Genomic DNA, 16,130 nt, shown 5'->3' with positions numbered 1-16,130 from the left:
ATACACACAAAGCCAGTATTTCTCATCAACACAATGTTGATTATCTCAAATAAAATCACAGCCAAATGCACAGTGCATCCTTAACATCCAAGCAAGATAGAAAAGTGAAGGATTTCCCAAAGAGAGAAATTAATCTTCTTGCAACAATGTGGGGTATAGGAACAATATAGGAAACCGCATTATTAAATGAAAATTAAAATTTCATATGGTTTTCAGCCTTGGTATGTTCTCTGATCCTGGAACTTTTCTAAGGATTTTTTGCATCAGTTTTCATTTAACATTCTCAGCCTCTTTAGATTTTTCCTTCCTACATGAAGACAGTCCACTTGTCTGTATTAAATTTCAGCTGCGATTGGGTGGGTGTTATTGAATTTGAAGAATCTTCAATTCAACAGTGGGGTCACATACTTACAATATATCTGCCTACAGTTCCAATTGTCACATTTACTTTCCATCTGGAAGTCACAGTTTTGTCTCTTCTAGGCTTAACTGGCTTCTCATCCGTGCCTGCTTCCACTGACTCTGGCTTCCACTTCTGAGGGCCTCCAAGAGCTGTCTTCCTCCTTTTCCACTGCCTCCTCTTTATCTGATTATAGGTCTCCGATTGACACTCTTGCTCTCTATGGCTTTCATCTATTTATAACTTTGAAAGAAACAATTTCTCTGATCTACATTTTGGTGTTATATGCAAGTTTGCTTTTTGAATCCTTGGGGTCACCCTGATGCGACCCTGCCGTCAGATAGACAAAATGAGGCAGGAGAATGAAGCAGTGGGAGAGGGTCAGGAATGAAGTAGGGGATGCAGGAATATACCAGGGACGTGGGAAATAAGCAGGAGGATGAGGAATAGCTGATAAGCTGGAAATGGATGAGGAGTAGGGGAGGGTCCAGGAGGTGAGGCAGTCATTGCAAAGCAGAGGTACTTGCAGCAAGATGGTAATGGAAGGGTGAAGAAATCGGAACAGAAAAAGGTACGGAGGCAAAGCTCCATGACTCAAAATCCAAGGTTGGTGCAAACAGGAGGGTGTAGGGGAAGTGGTAAAAGAAAGTGATGGGAGGTGGCACAAAACAAGAGGGAGTATGGGAGGAGAAAGATAACAGCAGGTTAGGCAGAAGACATGGCATTGAAAAAAAGGTATACAATAGCAGAGCAAGAGTCTGGCTAGCATACAGGACAGTTAGGTACAGATTGAAAGGGTAGAATATAATATTAGCAGACTGTGGTGCAAAGGAAATGCTTTGTGCTCTGGCCACTGGTCCTTCAATTCAAAGCATAACTGGAACCCAAGTTCAAATCCATAGCTAAGAGAGAGACGCCATGTTTTGACTTCCCATTTTCACTCGTTTAAAAAAAATCACAAGACTTCTGAACAATTAAAAAAGATTGTGGTTTAAGATGAGAAATATATTACCTTTCTTTCCAACATTGTGCAGAATATAATGCTAGGTTTGCCATGGTACATTGCTAATGAGCAGGCAGCAACAAAAAAGGCATTCATTTTATGTAGATAAAAGGAGGAACCTCTGAACATTATCATCCCTGACTGCTGTTGCAGTGGCAGAAGACCTCTAAATTACAGAAAAGGGGCAACTGCTGAGCTGGAGGGATAGGAATTCTGAATAGAAAACAGGAATAAGAAAAGACTGCAGAACTGGAATGGAAGCAGCAAGCATGAAATACTTGAACCAAGAAACATGACTCTCACTGTGATTTGTCAGGATCATTTCTGACAAAACCTACTATTTCATCCTCTCTTTTTACATCCAATTTTCATGCTCATACCTAGCCGAGTAGCATTACATGAAGTTTACAGGAGTGCCAAAATGACCTATGTTTGATGGACAACCAATAACATAGCAAGAATCAACATTTGATGAGTACTTGAAGGGCAAATTAAAGAAGTACAAGTGGCAGTTTATTGATTTGTCCCATTCCTCCATTTCTGTGATGTTTGAATATTTCATCTTTCAGTTGGAATTGATTGGTTAACACTGCTTCATAAGCCAATGAATACAATAGGCAAAAAACAGACCGACACTGTAATCAACTCAATTGTCACACACTGCATGAGAATTATAATTCTTCAGGCGCTTCGGGCTGAATCCATGTGTGGTGCTCGCATTTTACCTGTTTCCTAATAAGAAGGCCCAATGCTTGTCAATAAAAGCACAAATATCTTCCTTCCAACGGAAGTAGCCTTGGCGACCAGTTCCTTCCAATGACAAGTTGTACATAGCCAACATCACAACCTGAGAAGGGCAGAAAGCACAGGCTTAAATCAAGCTTTACTCCACAACAGAAGCCTATGAGAAAAAGGAAGACTTCCATTTATATCATACTTTTCATGACCTCAGGATGTCCCAAGGCACTTTATAGTCAATCACAGAATAGTACTGAAGAAGGCCATTTGACCTGCACAAGCTCCACTGAAAAGCAATCCAGTTGGTTTCACTCCCCTTCCCCATAACCCTGCACTTTGTTCTCCTTCAAGTTTGTATCCAATTCCCTTTTGGGGGATACTATTGAATCCAAAGGTCTTCCATACATGCATTAACAATAAAAGAGTTGTCAGATCAGGATTGGGGCCAATTAGAGATCAAAACGGAAACCTGTTGTTGGAGTCAGAAGGCCTGGCTGAGATACTAAATGAGTATTTTGCATCAGTGTTCACCAAGGAAAAGGACGTTGTCAAAGATATGGAAAATGAGGCTGCTGGAATACCGGATGAGCTAAAAATAAAGAGGCAATACTAAAAAGTAGATAAGTCACCCAGTCCGGATTGCATGTATTCTAGGTTGCTGAGGGATGCAAGGATAGAAAATGCAGAGGTGTTGATCACAATCTTCCAATTCTCACTGGATACAGGGGTAGTGCATTTCAATTAATGTTTGGTAGGATTTCCTGTAACTTCATGTTTAACAATCCTTTTAGATGCCTGTTCTATAACTATTTATTCCCTTGCCATCAATGTCCTTTATTGTTTTCTAGTACTAAGATTTGGGGAAGTCCACTGTATACCTCCTGCCAATTTCTGTATATGCTACGATTATATTTTTTAGGCTGAAACTCAAATACTGAGCGAGTGCAGCACTGTCTTTCAGATGAATCATTAAACTGAAGCCCCGTCTGGCCTCTTAGGTGGACATAAAAGATCCTTTGGAACTATTTCGAAGAATAACAAAGGAGTTATCCCTGATGTTCTGCCAATATTTAGCCCTCAATCAACATCACAAAAACGGATTGTTGGGTTATTATCACATTACTGTTTGGAGAAGTTTGCTGTGCGCAAATTGGCTGCCGCATTTCCTACACCATAGTAGTAACAATATTTTAAATACTACAGCACTTCATTGACTGTAAAGAGCTTTGGGATGTGCAATGGTCAGGAGAGGCATTATATAAATGCAAGTCTCGTTTTTTGTTTAATCCTATGGGCTTCAATCTTGCTCACAAGCCTAATATGTGGTACTATATCAAAATGTCTTTTGAAAGTTCATATTCACAATATCAACTGCACTGCCCTGATCAAAAAACTCAATCAAGTTTGTCAAACACAATTTTCCCTTAACAAGTCCATGCTTATCCAAGTGGTTGTTAATTTTCTCCAGATTCTGGTTTCTAAAAACTTTCCTACCACGGATACTAAACCTATTTTATACTCATATGGCTAAAGAAGCAGTTATAGTTTGATGTTAAGGTTAACAATCCATTCAGCAGCTTCAGCTGACGCAGTATGATGGCACCAGGACCTCTCAGGGCAGAAGTTCAGTAAACAGGCAATGGTCTGACTTGGATAGCCACAGACACAATTTGAGTTTTTCTTCATGTTCTACTTTTGGACCAAGTGGCCACATGTTAAACTGTGCTACATGTTAAGCTGAATGGTCCGTAATTGACAGGTTTATTATCCTTTCCCCTTTATTTGAACAAGAGTGCAACATTTACAATTCTTCAGACCATTGGTACCACTCTTGCATCTGAAAATTTGTGACCAGCACCTTTGCAATTTATACCCTTACTTCCCTCAGGACTTCCATAGGACATCCCATCCGGGCTAGCTGACATAATCATTTTAGATACCACCTGTCTTTCTACAGTTGAACAACCTTTACACCCGAAAATCGTACACATCCAAAAACCGAGTTTTTTTTGAACAGACCCTAATGTGAGCCAACACAAACCTCACTAGCCTTCAGCAGGGGAAGTTTGTGACCCGAACTGACATGAACCTCGCTGACTAGACTCAACCTTATGCACAGGAAGTGTATAGAGCAATGTGATATATTACAGATGTAATAAGTGTTAACAGATAAGAAGTAGAGCATGAGAGTGTTGGCAAATGGAGAAACAACCTAGTATTTGTGGATTATAGCTAACCTAGGCTTAGGCCTACCGGTGGCTATATCACATCCGAAAACTGAAAATATCTGAATACCGAAATACAATCAGCCCCAATGGTTTCGGATAAAGGTAACTCGACCTGTAGTGCCTTTTTATTTTTTTTCAGTCTCGTGGGGCAGAATTTTCTGGATGGCTGGGGTGGGGGCGGAATGGGAGCAGACCCGATCACCCCTCATGATTGGGTCTGCGCTGCCATTCTACGCAGGCGGGCCGTCCAGTGTACTTCACAACTCCCATGCATAGTGGCAGTGGGCGGGCGGCAGCGGGCGCGCTCAACCCGCCATGTCCAATGGTGACCCAGTGGCCTGTATAAAAGAAGGCCTGGCAGCCTTGGAAAGGCTGCTCGCAATGGCTGGGCGAAGGGCTCTGCAGATGGGCAATGGAGGTTATGCAAGACTGGAGGGTAGGCAATCGGGGCAGGCCAGGCCAGAAGGTAGAATGGGGGGGCCAGTGTGGCCCTCGTTTTTCCAATGATTGCCTTGCTGTCCTCCTCGAGGAGGTGGCAGCACGGCGGGAGGTGTTGGTTCCCCAGGACAGGAGGAGGCCCCCCACACATAATGAAACATGCCTGGGAGGAGATGGCGGAGGTGGTGAGCTCCCGGGATGTGGTGCAGCGCACCTGGATCCGTGTCGCAAGCGCTTCGACGACTTGTTGCACTCCGGAAGGGTGAAGACAATGTTGGCATTGGTCACTTAACCCAGCTTTGCCCCCTGCTGCCGACGCCCCCACCAAGTCTGAGTGTAGTGGCTGCATTGAGTCATTGACGGCATGTGTCCTTTGCTGGGTGGGCCAGCAGGTATTGCCCAAGCCAAGGTCAGCCTGAGACGGTGGTGAAGAGATGGGTTCTGTGCCCACAGCATGTGGTACACTGAGACCCACATGACTTTTTTGGGGGCAACCTGGAGGAGCTGCACCAAGGCACTGAGCTTGAACTGCAGGACATGTCCAAGTCAGGGTGATGACATGCTGGGAGGGGAGCTTCAAGATAGTGTGGCAACGAACCATCTTCTGCCCTCTGCGCTCCACATGCTTGCGTCTCCTTGCCATGGAAGGATGTACCATGTGGTGCCTAATGTGATGTAGGCAGCATGTGGCCGGGGGGCCGGGGGTGGGGGGGGCAGGCATTTGGGAACTGGCCTAGCACCTTTGTGTGAGTGTTCGGCAGCAGCGGGGTGAGGAGGCACCGAGTCCTTATATGTCCCACTTTGGCTGGGTGGGCCATGCACGAAGAGAGTCCATGTGTAATTTGCACTAATCAATGCTCTTCTCTCATTTTCAGGAGAAGAATGTTCATAATGCTGCAGGGCGTGTGAGGACAGGCAGCAGTCAGGCGCTGATTGCCATTCTTAGCCAGTTTGAGCAGGAGGCCCTGGATTTGGAGAAACGCCATGTGCCCAGGTCCACTGATGTTGGTGAGGCTGGGGTGCACGGCCAGGTATGTATCCCCAGTAGTGAGGTCAGCATTGTTCTCCCAACAGCCATAGCAGTGCTTAATGTTAAGTGATTTAATTTTGCAACATGGCTTGACCATTGCTTATGGAAGGATGAGTGCATAATGATCCGGGGGACAGGGATGCACTTTGTCGTTGTCTCCACGTTAATTGATCCACTGTGTTGTTCTTCCTTTGAGCATCAGCGGAACAGGGCCGGGAGGAGGAGCAGCAGAGGCCCCCTCTCACACCTGAGGACCCTGAAGTCTCACCATCTCTGGCAGGCAGGCACCAGCGCAGATAGTAGCACCTCGGTCGGAGTTAGAACATCGGCTAGGGTCCCAGAGCACAGTGGTGAGGGCACTTCACAGTCACTGGAGGAACTGGCAGAGACAAGACAGTGCCCATGGTGCCAGCAGTCGGAGGAGGACTGCAGAGGACCAGGCACATGCTCAGTCGGTGCCTGATGATGTGCCTCTGGAGTTGTCCACACCGTAGGAGAGGCAGGAATTGCGGCCGTGTGTGTGGGAGCATCTGGGGGAGATACATGAGGCTATGCTTGGCTTGGTCTCCATGGTGGAAGAGTCTAAGTGGACGATCACCAAAGCAATGAGCCACATGTCTGAGCACCATGTTTCCTCCATGGAGAGAGTGACGCCTCCCTTCTATGCTTCATTCTACTCCCTAATTCCTTTGTCAACCAGGGAGCTCTGGCTTTGGTTGCCCTCCCCCTCCCCTTTTGGATCTGTAACTAGAATGCACCTGAACCATCGCCTCTTTAAAGGCCACCCATTGCTCCATTACATTTCTGCCTATCTGTCATTAACTCCAATTTACCCAGGCCAGATTCCTCCTCAATTCTTTTCTTTTATTCATTCATGGGATGTGTGCATAGCATTTATTGCCCATCCCTAATTACCCTTGTTCAGAGGGCATTTAAGAGTCAACAACATTGCTGTGGGTCTGGAATCACATGTAGGCCAGACCAGGTAAGGGTGGAAGATTTCCATCCATAAAGGGAACCCTATTAGTGAACCAGATGGGTTTTTTCTTTAACAGCAGTCAACAATGGTTTCATGGTCAACATTAAACTTTTAATTCCAGATTGTTTTTATTGAATTCAGATTCCAATCCAGGTCCCCAGAGCATTATTCTGGGTCTCTGGATTACTAGTCCAGCGACAATACCACTATACCATCGTCTCCCCATTCATTGAAATTAGTCCTCCTCCAGTTAACAATCTTTATTCTAGATTGCTCCTTGTCCTTTCTTATAAGTAACCAAAGCCATAATCTTGAATGCAGTCACAGCTGTAATGTAGGAAATGTGGAAGCCAATTTGGGCACAGCAAGCTTCCACAAAGCCAATGTGATATAGTAAGATCATCTACTTTACCTATGTTGGTTGAGGGATAAATATTGGCTGGGACACTGGAGAGCATTCCCCTTCTCGTCTTGGGAATAGTGCTATTGGATCTATTATTTCCAGTTGAGAGACTAGATGGGGGTCTCCGTTTAGCATTTCATCCAGAAAATCACACCACTGACAGTTTTTTATTCTTTCATGGGATGTGGGCATTGCTGGCAAGGCCAACATTTGTTGCCCATCCCTAATTGCCCTAGGGAAAGCGGTGGTGAATCACCTTCTTGAACCACTGAAGTCCATCTGGTGTAGGTACACCTACAATGCTGTTCGCAAGGAAGTTACAGGATTTTGATCCAGTGACAGTGAAGGAACAATGATACTGCTCTAAGTCAGGATGGTGTGTGTTTTGGAGGGTACTTGCAGGTGGTGGTGTTTCCGTGCACCTGCTGCCCTTGTCCTTCGAAGTGGTAGGCATTGCGTGTTTGAAAGGTGCTGCCGCAGAAGCATCAGTGAATTGCTGCAGTGCATCTTGTATATGCGTCGGTGATGGAGGGAGTCAATGCTCAAGTTGGTGGATGAGATGCCAATCAAGTGGACTGTTTTGTGTCAAATTTATAGTGTTATTGAAGTCACACTCATCCAGACAAGTGGGGAATATGCGATCACACTCCTGACTTGTGCCTTGCAGATGGTGGAAAGGCTTTGGTGAGTCAGGAGGTAAGTTACTCACCGCAGGGTTCCCAGATGATGATCTGCTCTTGTATCCACAGTAATTAAAATGCTGATCCTGTTCAGTTTCTGGTCAATGGTAACACTCACAGTGTTGATACTGGGGATTCAGTGATAGTAATGCCATTGAATGTCAAGAGGAGAGGATCAGATTCTCTCTTGTAGAGATGGTCATTGCTTGTAACTAATGTGGCATGAATGTTACTTGCCGCTTATCAGCCCAAGCCTGGATGTTGTCCAGGTTCTGTTGCATATGGACATGGACTGGTTCTGTATCTGAGGAGTCATGAATTATGCTGAACATTATGCAATCATCAGCGCACTTCCCTACTTCTGACCTTATGATGGTAGGAAGGTTATTGATGAAGTAGCTGAAGACTGTTGCAAATGCTTCAGCCTTGTCTTTTGCACTGACATTTGTGCTCTCCCATCATTAAGGATGGGATATCTGTGGAGCCTCCTTCCCCCGTTAGTTGTTTAATTACACATGAACATACGAACTAGGAGCAGGAGTAGGCCACTCAGCCCTTCAAGCCTGCTCTGCCATTCAATAAGATCATGCTGATATAATTGTAACCTCCCACCTACCCCAGTAACCTTTCACCCCCACGTTAATCATGGATCTATCTAGCTCTGCATTAAAAATATTCAAAGACCATGCTTCCAACAGCTTTCCATTTTGGAACGGAGTTCCAAAGACTCATGACCCTCTGAGAGAAAAAATTTCTCATCTCTGTCTTAAATAAGCGACCCTTTGGCCAGAATTTTCGGCTCAGCAAGTGGGGGCAGGGTGAGGCGAGGCGTAAAATGACGTGACGTGACGTCAGGCATGCATCCCAACATCACCGTGCATCATTCAGATTTTCAGTTCAGCAGACACGTAGCCGAGTCGGCTGCGCACCCGCCAAACTGTCAAAGGCCTATTAGGGCCATTTAAAAACTAATTAAACTAAGGTGGCGGGCAGGTGGAGAGGCCAAGTGGCCTTTGCATTTATCATGGGACCTCATCCATGGGCAAGATGAGGTTTCATGAAGTGTTTATCAATTGAATAAAAATGTTTATAAAAATTCATTGACATGTCCCAGCTCATGTGACACTGTCACATGAGGGGGACATGTCTTAAAATATTTTCTTCTCTTTATTTAAATTTTTAAAACTTAATCTCCCTGAGGCACAGAGGTGCCTCAGGGAGATTTCTGTGTTCTTTAACGCGCATGCGCAAAAGAGCGCAGGCCTCGACTCAGGAATCCATCCCCCACCCTCCCTCACTGCCCCGACAGGAAGCGCTCAGCGCTTCCAGGCGCAAGTCACGCTGGGTGGGTCTTAATTGGCCCGTCCATGTAAAATGGCGGCGTGGACCCAATTAGGGGTGCCGATCGGGTCCGCGCCTGCCCCCGCATAACCCCCCCCGACAGGGGGACAATTCTCCCCATTACTTTTAAACTATGACCCCTAATTCTAGATTCTCCCACAAGAGGAATCTTCCTGACCACAGTCACCCTGTCAAGACCCCTCAGGATCTTAAAGGTTTCGATCAAGTCACCCCTCACTCTTCCAAATTCCAGTGGTTAGAAGTCTAACCTGTGCAACCTTTCCTCATAAGGCAACCCGCACACTCCTGGTAAACTTTCTCTGAACTGCTTCTAACGCAGTTATATCTGTCCTTAAATAAGGACACCAATACTATACACAGTGCTCCAGATGTGGTCTCACTGGTGCCTGGTATAACTGAAGCATAAACTCCCTACTTTTGTATTTAATTCCTCTTGCAATAAATTATAACATCCTATTATCTTTCCTAATTACCTGTTGTACCTGCACAATAGCCTTTTGTGATTCATGCACTAGACACCCAAATCCCTCTGAATCTCAGAGCTCTGCAATCTCTCACCATTTAGATAACATGCTTCTTTTTGATCCTTCCTGCTAAAATGGACAATTTCACATATGCCCACATCATACTCCATTTGCCAGGACTTTGCCCACTCACTTAACCTATCTATGTCACTTTGTAGCCTCCTTATGCCCTCCTCACAACTTACTTTCCTACCTATCTTTGTGTCGTCAGCAAATTTAGCAACCATTCCTTTGGTCCCTTCCTCCAAGTCATCTATATAAATTGTAAAAGTTGAGGCTCCAGCACTGATCCCTGTGGCACACCACTCATTACACCAACCAGAGAAAGCCCCATTTATAACTACACTCTGTTTCCTGTTAGCTATCCAATCTTCTAATCATGCCAATATATTACCCCCTACACCATGAGCTTTTATTTTTGGGGTAAAAAAATATGAGCTTTTATTTTCTGCAATAGCCTTTGATGTAGCACCTTATCAAATGCCTTCTGGAAATCTAAGCACAGTACACCTACCAGTTCCCCTTTATCCACAGCACATGTGATTCCTTCAAAGAACTCCAATAAATTGGTTAAACATGATTTCCCTTTCACAAAACCATGTTGCATTCATGACTGGCTGCAGCAGGACTGCAGAGCATCTGATTTGTAGGTTGTGTGGTTGCTGAGCTGTCTATCACATGCTGCTTCCACTGCTTGGCATGCAATTAGTCCTGGTTTCACCAGGTTGGTACCTCATTTTAGAGATGCTTGGTGCTGTGCTTGGCATGTCCTCCTGCACTATTTATTGAGTCAGGGTTGATCCCTTGGCTTGAGCCTCATGGTAGATTGTGGGATATGCTGGACCATGAGCTTACAGATTGTGGTTGCATATCGTTCTGCAGCTGTTGATGCCCAAAATGCTTCATGGATGCCCAGCTTTACACTGCTAGATCTGTTCTGATCCTATGCCATTTAGCATGGTGGTAGTGCCACACAACACAATGGAGGGTATGCTCAGTGTAAAGTTGGGACTTTTGCTTCACAAGGACTGTGCGGTGGTCACTCCTAACTATACTGTCATGGACAGGTGCATCTTCCACAGGTAGATTGGTGACGGCAAGAGCAAGTAGGTTTTCCCCTCTTTTTGGTTCCCTCGCCACTTGCCACAGGCCCGGTCTGGCAATTTTGTCCTTCAGGACTTGGCCAGCTTTGTCAGTAGTGGTGCCACTCTTAGTGATGGACGTTGAAGTCCCCCGCCCAGAGTATATTCTTTGCCCTTTCCACCCTCAGTGCTTCTTCCAAGTGATGTTCAACACAGAAGAGTACTTGTTAATCAGCTGAGAACATGCGGTAGGCAATATCAGTAGATTTCCTTGCCCATGTTTGCCAGTGTAGCACTTCCCATTACTACACTGGATTGTCAGCCCAAGATATGTGCTCATGTCTCTGGAGTGGGAGGACCAATGATCTTCTAACTATGGAGTTTAAAGGAAAAACTAAAACTTGAAACCAAAGGCTAAGGTTACTTCTCAAATTGAGGAACTTTTCCTCCTGCATTTGCCTTGCTGAGTCACAAACTTGATTTTAATCACAAGTTATGCCATCTTTTGCACAGATTTGAGAAATGTTGGCAAATTAAATTTACTTTGTGAAGAAAAGCCATCATTTGAGCAGGACTGAAATGATACAAAAGGACAGTTAATTTTTTTAAGCAGCTGTAGAAACCTGTACATTGATTGTTCTGACAAGACAAACAGGCATGAATGTACAACAAAAACAAAAAATGCTGGAAAAACTCAGCAGGTCCAGCAGCATCTGTGGAGAGACAAACAGTTAACGTTTCGAATCTGTATGACCCTTCTTCAGAGCGGAATTTTTCCAGCATTTTTTGTTTTTGTTTCAGATTTCCAACATCTGCAGTAATTTGCTTTTATCAGGCATGAATGTACACTTGGTGCTTGGCAAGTAAATTTAGGGAGAATCGCTTTTGCAAAGCTAGAAACCAGCTATCCTTCTGACTCCAAGAATGACAAGATAACAGGTTTCTGTTCTTCTTCTCAAGAGTGAATAAGTTGTTTTCCATTAAACAATGAAATGCTTTGAGGAACACTGCTCAAATTCTGATTGTTTACCTTCAAGACCCTAGGTTTAAATCCAGTGCATGAAAATGAAAATGAATGCTTGCTGCAAACATTATGAATGTAGATAGGACATTCTCAATCCCAGTTCTTTATGGGCATGGACTCGCACATAACATATTTGTCCTCTCACCCCTGTCAATAGCATTCTAAATCCTTAGGTACAGTAAGAAAGCAGTCTGCGATGGTTTTACACCATTGCAATCCCACAACCTCCCCCCAACCCCCAACCCCCCACCCCTCCACAGTTGGTGAAGTAATGCTACCATCATTGTGGTATCATTCTTTGGGTTCATGGGTGCCATACCATCATGCTACAATTTCACAAACGTCAGTATTCTGTCCATTTTATACCACACAATCAATTTTTTTCCATTAAATTAAGAGATATGATCTGTACCTCAACTTCCTTTACCTGTCTTAGCTCCATATTCTTCAATGTTACTACTAAAACTCTGAAGTTCCCATTGTTCTAGCATCCACAATCTTTTGATTTTTGTGAGGGGAAGAATTCCAGATTTTCATGCCCTTGTCCGTGAAAATTTGCTTTCTGCTTTCCTTCCTGGATAGCCTAGCTCCAATTTTACAATTACACCCATCATTCTTGATCTTCCCACCAGAGGAAATAGCTTCTCTATATCTGTCCAATTGAATACCTTCATTATTTTAAACACCTCAAATAGATCAACGCTCAATTTTTGCATTCAAGGGAATACAAGTTTAAGCAGCCTGCCCTCATCATTTAACCCTCTAAGTTATTCTGACCTTTTTACTAGCATTCCCTTGCCACCTTTTTCTGAATAAGAATTAGTGACTCCCAGCTTAGTCAACATCCTCTTGGTTAGCCAGGTTACGAAGAGTGTTCCATGTACCTCGGGGTCTAAGTTCGACTTGTGAAAGAAGGTAGCCCTTATTATAATGAGCAGCCCACATCATGGGGCACAGCATTCACAAATAATAATCTAATAAACTCACAACTAATGTAGAACATCAGCCAAAAATTTAAGGACAGAGCACAAGTTTTGAACCTAAACGTGCAAATAAACAGGTGATTTGATTGAGAAGATACAACCTATGCCCATGGGTACATTTTGTACTTGTATATAAAATGCATTGAGCGTAGTTTCAACAATAATACGTACTTGTTGCCATGTAAGCTTCAGTCTCTCAAAGTGTTCCTTCCCATCTTCTGCACAGTCTGAGCAACAGAATCGGAAGAAGTTATCACCCCGCAAGTAACTGGGGTGCTCTCCTCTCAACTGAGCTGGAGAGAGAGAAAAAAAGAGGTTGAAAGAGAGAAAGGACTTGATTTACATCAAAACTGGAAAAAAATGAAACCACTTTCACAAGGTAACGAGACATTCCAAGTCAACAGATTGCACAACATATAGGAAATGCAATGACAAGCTCCAAGATGTGAATCATCGCAAGTGAAGCCGATGAGACATCTTATGTTTAATGCCATGTATTGTGTGCCTCTCCAAAGTGCTTCTTCCCATCTTCCACTATGGTCAACTTCATAAGTTGATTTCACACCTCATTCCTGACCAGAATTAAGGCAAGTGATTGTTTTGAACTGATCTGAGTGATGACCAAAACCTGGTGTCTTTATTTGCTGCTTCTGGGGGAAGTTGGGGGGGGGGGGGGGGGGGGGGGTCTTTCTACGCAAAATTTCCAGCAGTCAGGAAGCTATGCAAACATAAGTATTCACATAGGAACTCTTGAGACTGTTCTATCATTCAGATAGATAATGGTAGATCTGTACCTCAATTTACCAACGCTATTTACCAACCTTAGCTCAAAATCCCTTGATAGCTTTAATTAACTCCTTTTGGGAGAAAAGAGTTCCAGATTTCTATCGCCCTTTGTATGAAAATTACTTCCTGATTTCACTCATGAATGGCCTAGCCCTAATTTTAAAATTATGTCCCTTTGTTATGGACTCCCTATGAAATTAAATACTTTCTCTGTATTTTCGTATTTTCCTGAATTGCATTTGCAAGATCGCCACAAACACTATCCATATCAGTGAGGTTATCAAATTACACATGCTTTAAAACAGCAAGAAAACACTGTTTTGCTTCATGAAAATACTACCAAACCAAAGAATGCAAACAGTAACTGATACAAACATTAGTAATGCTGCATTTTTAATCTTTGTGTTACTTTTTTTAGCCTTTTTCCAGTGACTGTGTGCAAGTATTTGGCAGCCATCAAATGCTCTACGTCACAAGGATAGCATTGTGTCAGAAAGAAACAATTTGCATTTATTAAGCAACTTTCACAATCTCAGGATGTCCAAAAGTACCTTATAGCCAGTGAAGTGCCATCATTGTTATAAGGTTAGCCAATGGCTATGTAATATTAGTCGATTTGCCTACAGCAGGGTGCCACATATAGCAATGCGACAATGACAGATTATCTGCTTTAATGAACTGTTACAACTTTCTTTAGTTGCAAGTCCCTGGCTGCACCTCTGCTTTACCAGTTCAGAACTTTCCTCATTCCACTAACAGCAGCAAAGCCTTCAGCCATCTTGGCCCCAATCTGGAGACTTTCTTTCTAAACCCTTTGACCTCAACATTTCTCCCCGCCTTCAGACATGTCTTATTTACAGTATTATACCCCCTGCTACTACTGTTTGTATGTCTGTATGACCTCCTACTGCAAAGTTCCTAGAGGTATCTTATTTTGTTGAAGGTATGATATAATTACCTGTTAAATGGGATACAAGAAGAGAGAGCTGGGGGTGCTTGTGCACATATTTTGAAGGTGGCAGGACAGGTTAACAAAAGCACATGGTATCCTGGGCTTTATAAATAAAGACACCGAGTACAAAAGCCAGGAAGTTATGATAAACCTATATAAAAACAATAGTTCAGCCCCAGCTTCAGTACTGTGTCCAAGTCCGGGCATTATACTTTAGGAGGTACATGAAACCTTTCAGCAGGGTACAGAAGAGGTTTACTAGAGTGGTTCCAGAAGTGAGGGATTACAGTTATGTTGATAGACTTTGTTCTCCTTGGAACAGAGAAGGCTAGGAGAATTGATAGAGGTGTTAAAAAGCATGCAAGATTTAGATAAGGTAAATAAAGAGAAACTGCTTCAAACGGCTGAAGAGTTGATAAGCAGAGGACACATATTCAAAGTGATTGACAAATAAAAGAGAGGCCATGGAGAAAGCTTTTTTTAAATGTGATGTGGGGTTAGGACTTGGAATGCACTGTCTGGCTGGGTGGTGAATACAGGCCTTCAAAATGAAAGTGGATAAATATTTGAAGGGGAAATTAATTGTAGGGATATGGGGAGAAGGTAGGGGAGTGGGACTAACAGGATTGCTCTCTGAAAGAGCCAGTGCTGAGTGGTCTCCTTCTTAGCTCCTTCTACTCTATGATTATTATTCATTTCCTGATTTAATGAATGCAGTTGATGCCAGGGATCATAGATTTCAGCATATAATTCAGGCTAAGGTAGTATTGACTGTCAAAGGTGCTGCTTTCGGATGAAACGTGAAAAAACAGATTCTTGGCTGCCTCTCAAGTGAATGCAAAAATCCCTTGCATTTTTAAGATGAACAGGGGAGTTCTTCCCCCTCCCTCATGCCCTGTTCAACTATCTTCACAAATACAGATTATTTATCTCATTGCTGTTTGTTTGCTGGTAATAAATTGGTTGCTGTGTTTCCTACATTACAATAATGGCTACATTTCGAAAGTTCTTCATTGGCTTTAAAGTGCTTTGTGACATCCTATGGCTGGGAAAGACATTATATAAATGCAAGTAAAAGCAAAATACTGCGGATGCTGGAAATCTGAAACAAAAACAAAAAAATGCTGGAATAACTCAGCAGGTCTGACAGCATCTGTGGAGAGAAAGACGGAGTTTCAAGTCCATATGACTCTTCCTCAGAGCCAAAGGGAAGTAGAAATGTGGTGAAATATATACTGCTTAAGGTGGGCAGAACAGGTGAAGCTGGATAGAAGGCCAATAGAGGCAATGGAAGATGTCATAAACAAAAGGTCAAAGGGTTGTTAATAGTGGTGGTTCTGGCTAAAGGAGGTGCTAACGATGACATTAAGAGTGGAAAGCAGAATGTGATAATGGCAGGACCAGGGTAAGCACTCTGGAAAGTGACAGATGGCCCTAATGGGGGTGGGGTGGGAGGAGGGGATGGCGATGGGAAAAAAGATCGAGAAGGCTAAAAGCTGGGGATAAAACAATGAATAA

The 16,130-nt window shown here is 43.5% G+C and overlaps 1 protein-coding gene across 1 annotated transcript in view; it reads right to left on the bottom strand.

Moving 5' to 3' along the window:
• Window positions 1-16,130, bottom strand: part of kat14 (lysine acetyltransferase 14) — a 69,349-nt gene that overhangs the window by 28,436 nt on the left and 24,783 nt on the right. The window contains exons 2-3 of the mRNA XM_041177487.1: window positions 13,046-13,167; window positions 2,129-2,250 (exon numbers count right to left, since the gene is read on the bottom strand). Of these exons, the coding sequence (XP_041033421.1) occupies window positions 2,129-2,250; window positions 13,046-13,167 (244 nt within the window). The remainder of the gene's footprint in view (window positions 1-2,128; window positions 2,251-13,045; window positions 13,168-16,130) is intronic.

Source organism: Carcharodon carcharias, chromosome 2 (genome assembly GCF_017639515.1).
Source record: "Carcharodon carcharias isolate sCarCar2 chromosome 2, sCarCar2.pri, whole genome shotgun sequence".
NCBI classification, from domain to species: domain Eukaryota; kingdom Metazoa; phylum Chordata; class Chondrichthyes; order Lamniformes; family Lamnidae; genus Carcharodon; species Carcharodon carcharias.
The sequence above is the reverse complement of the archived record's forward strand: the minus strand, read 5'-3'. Positions and strand labels throughout refer to the sequence as shown.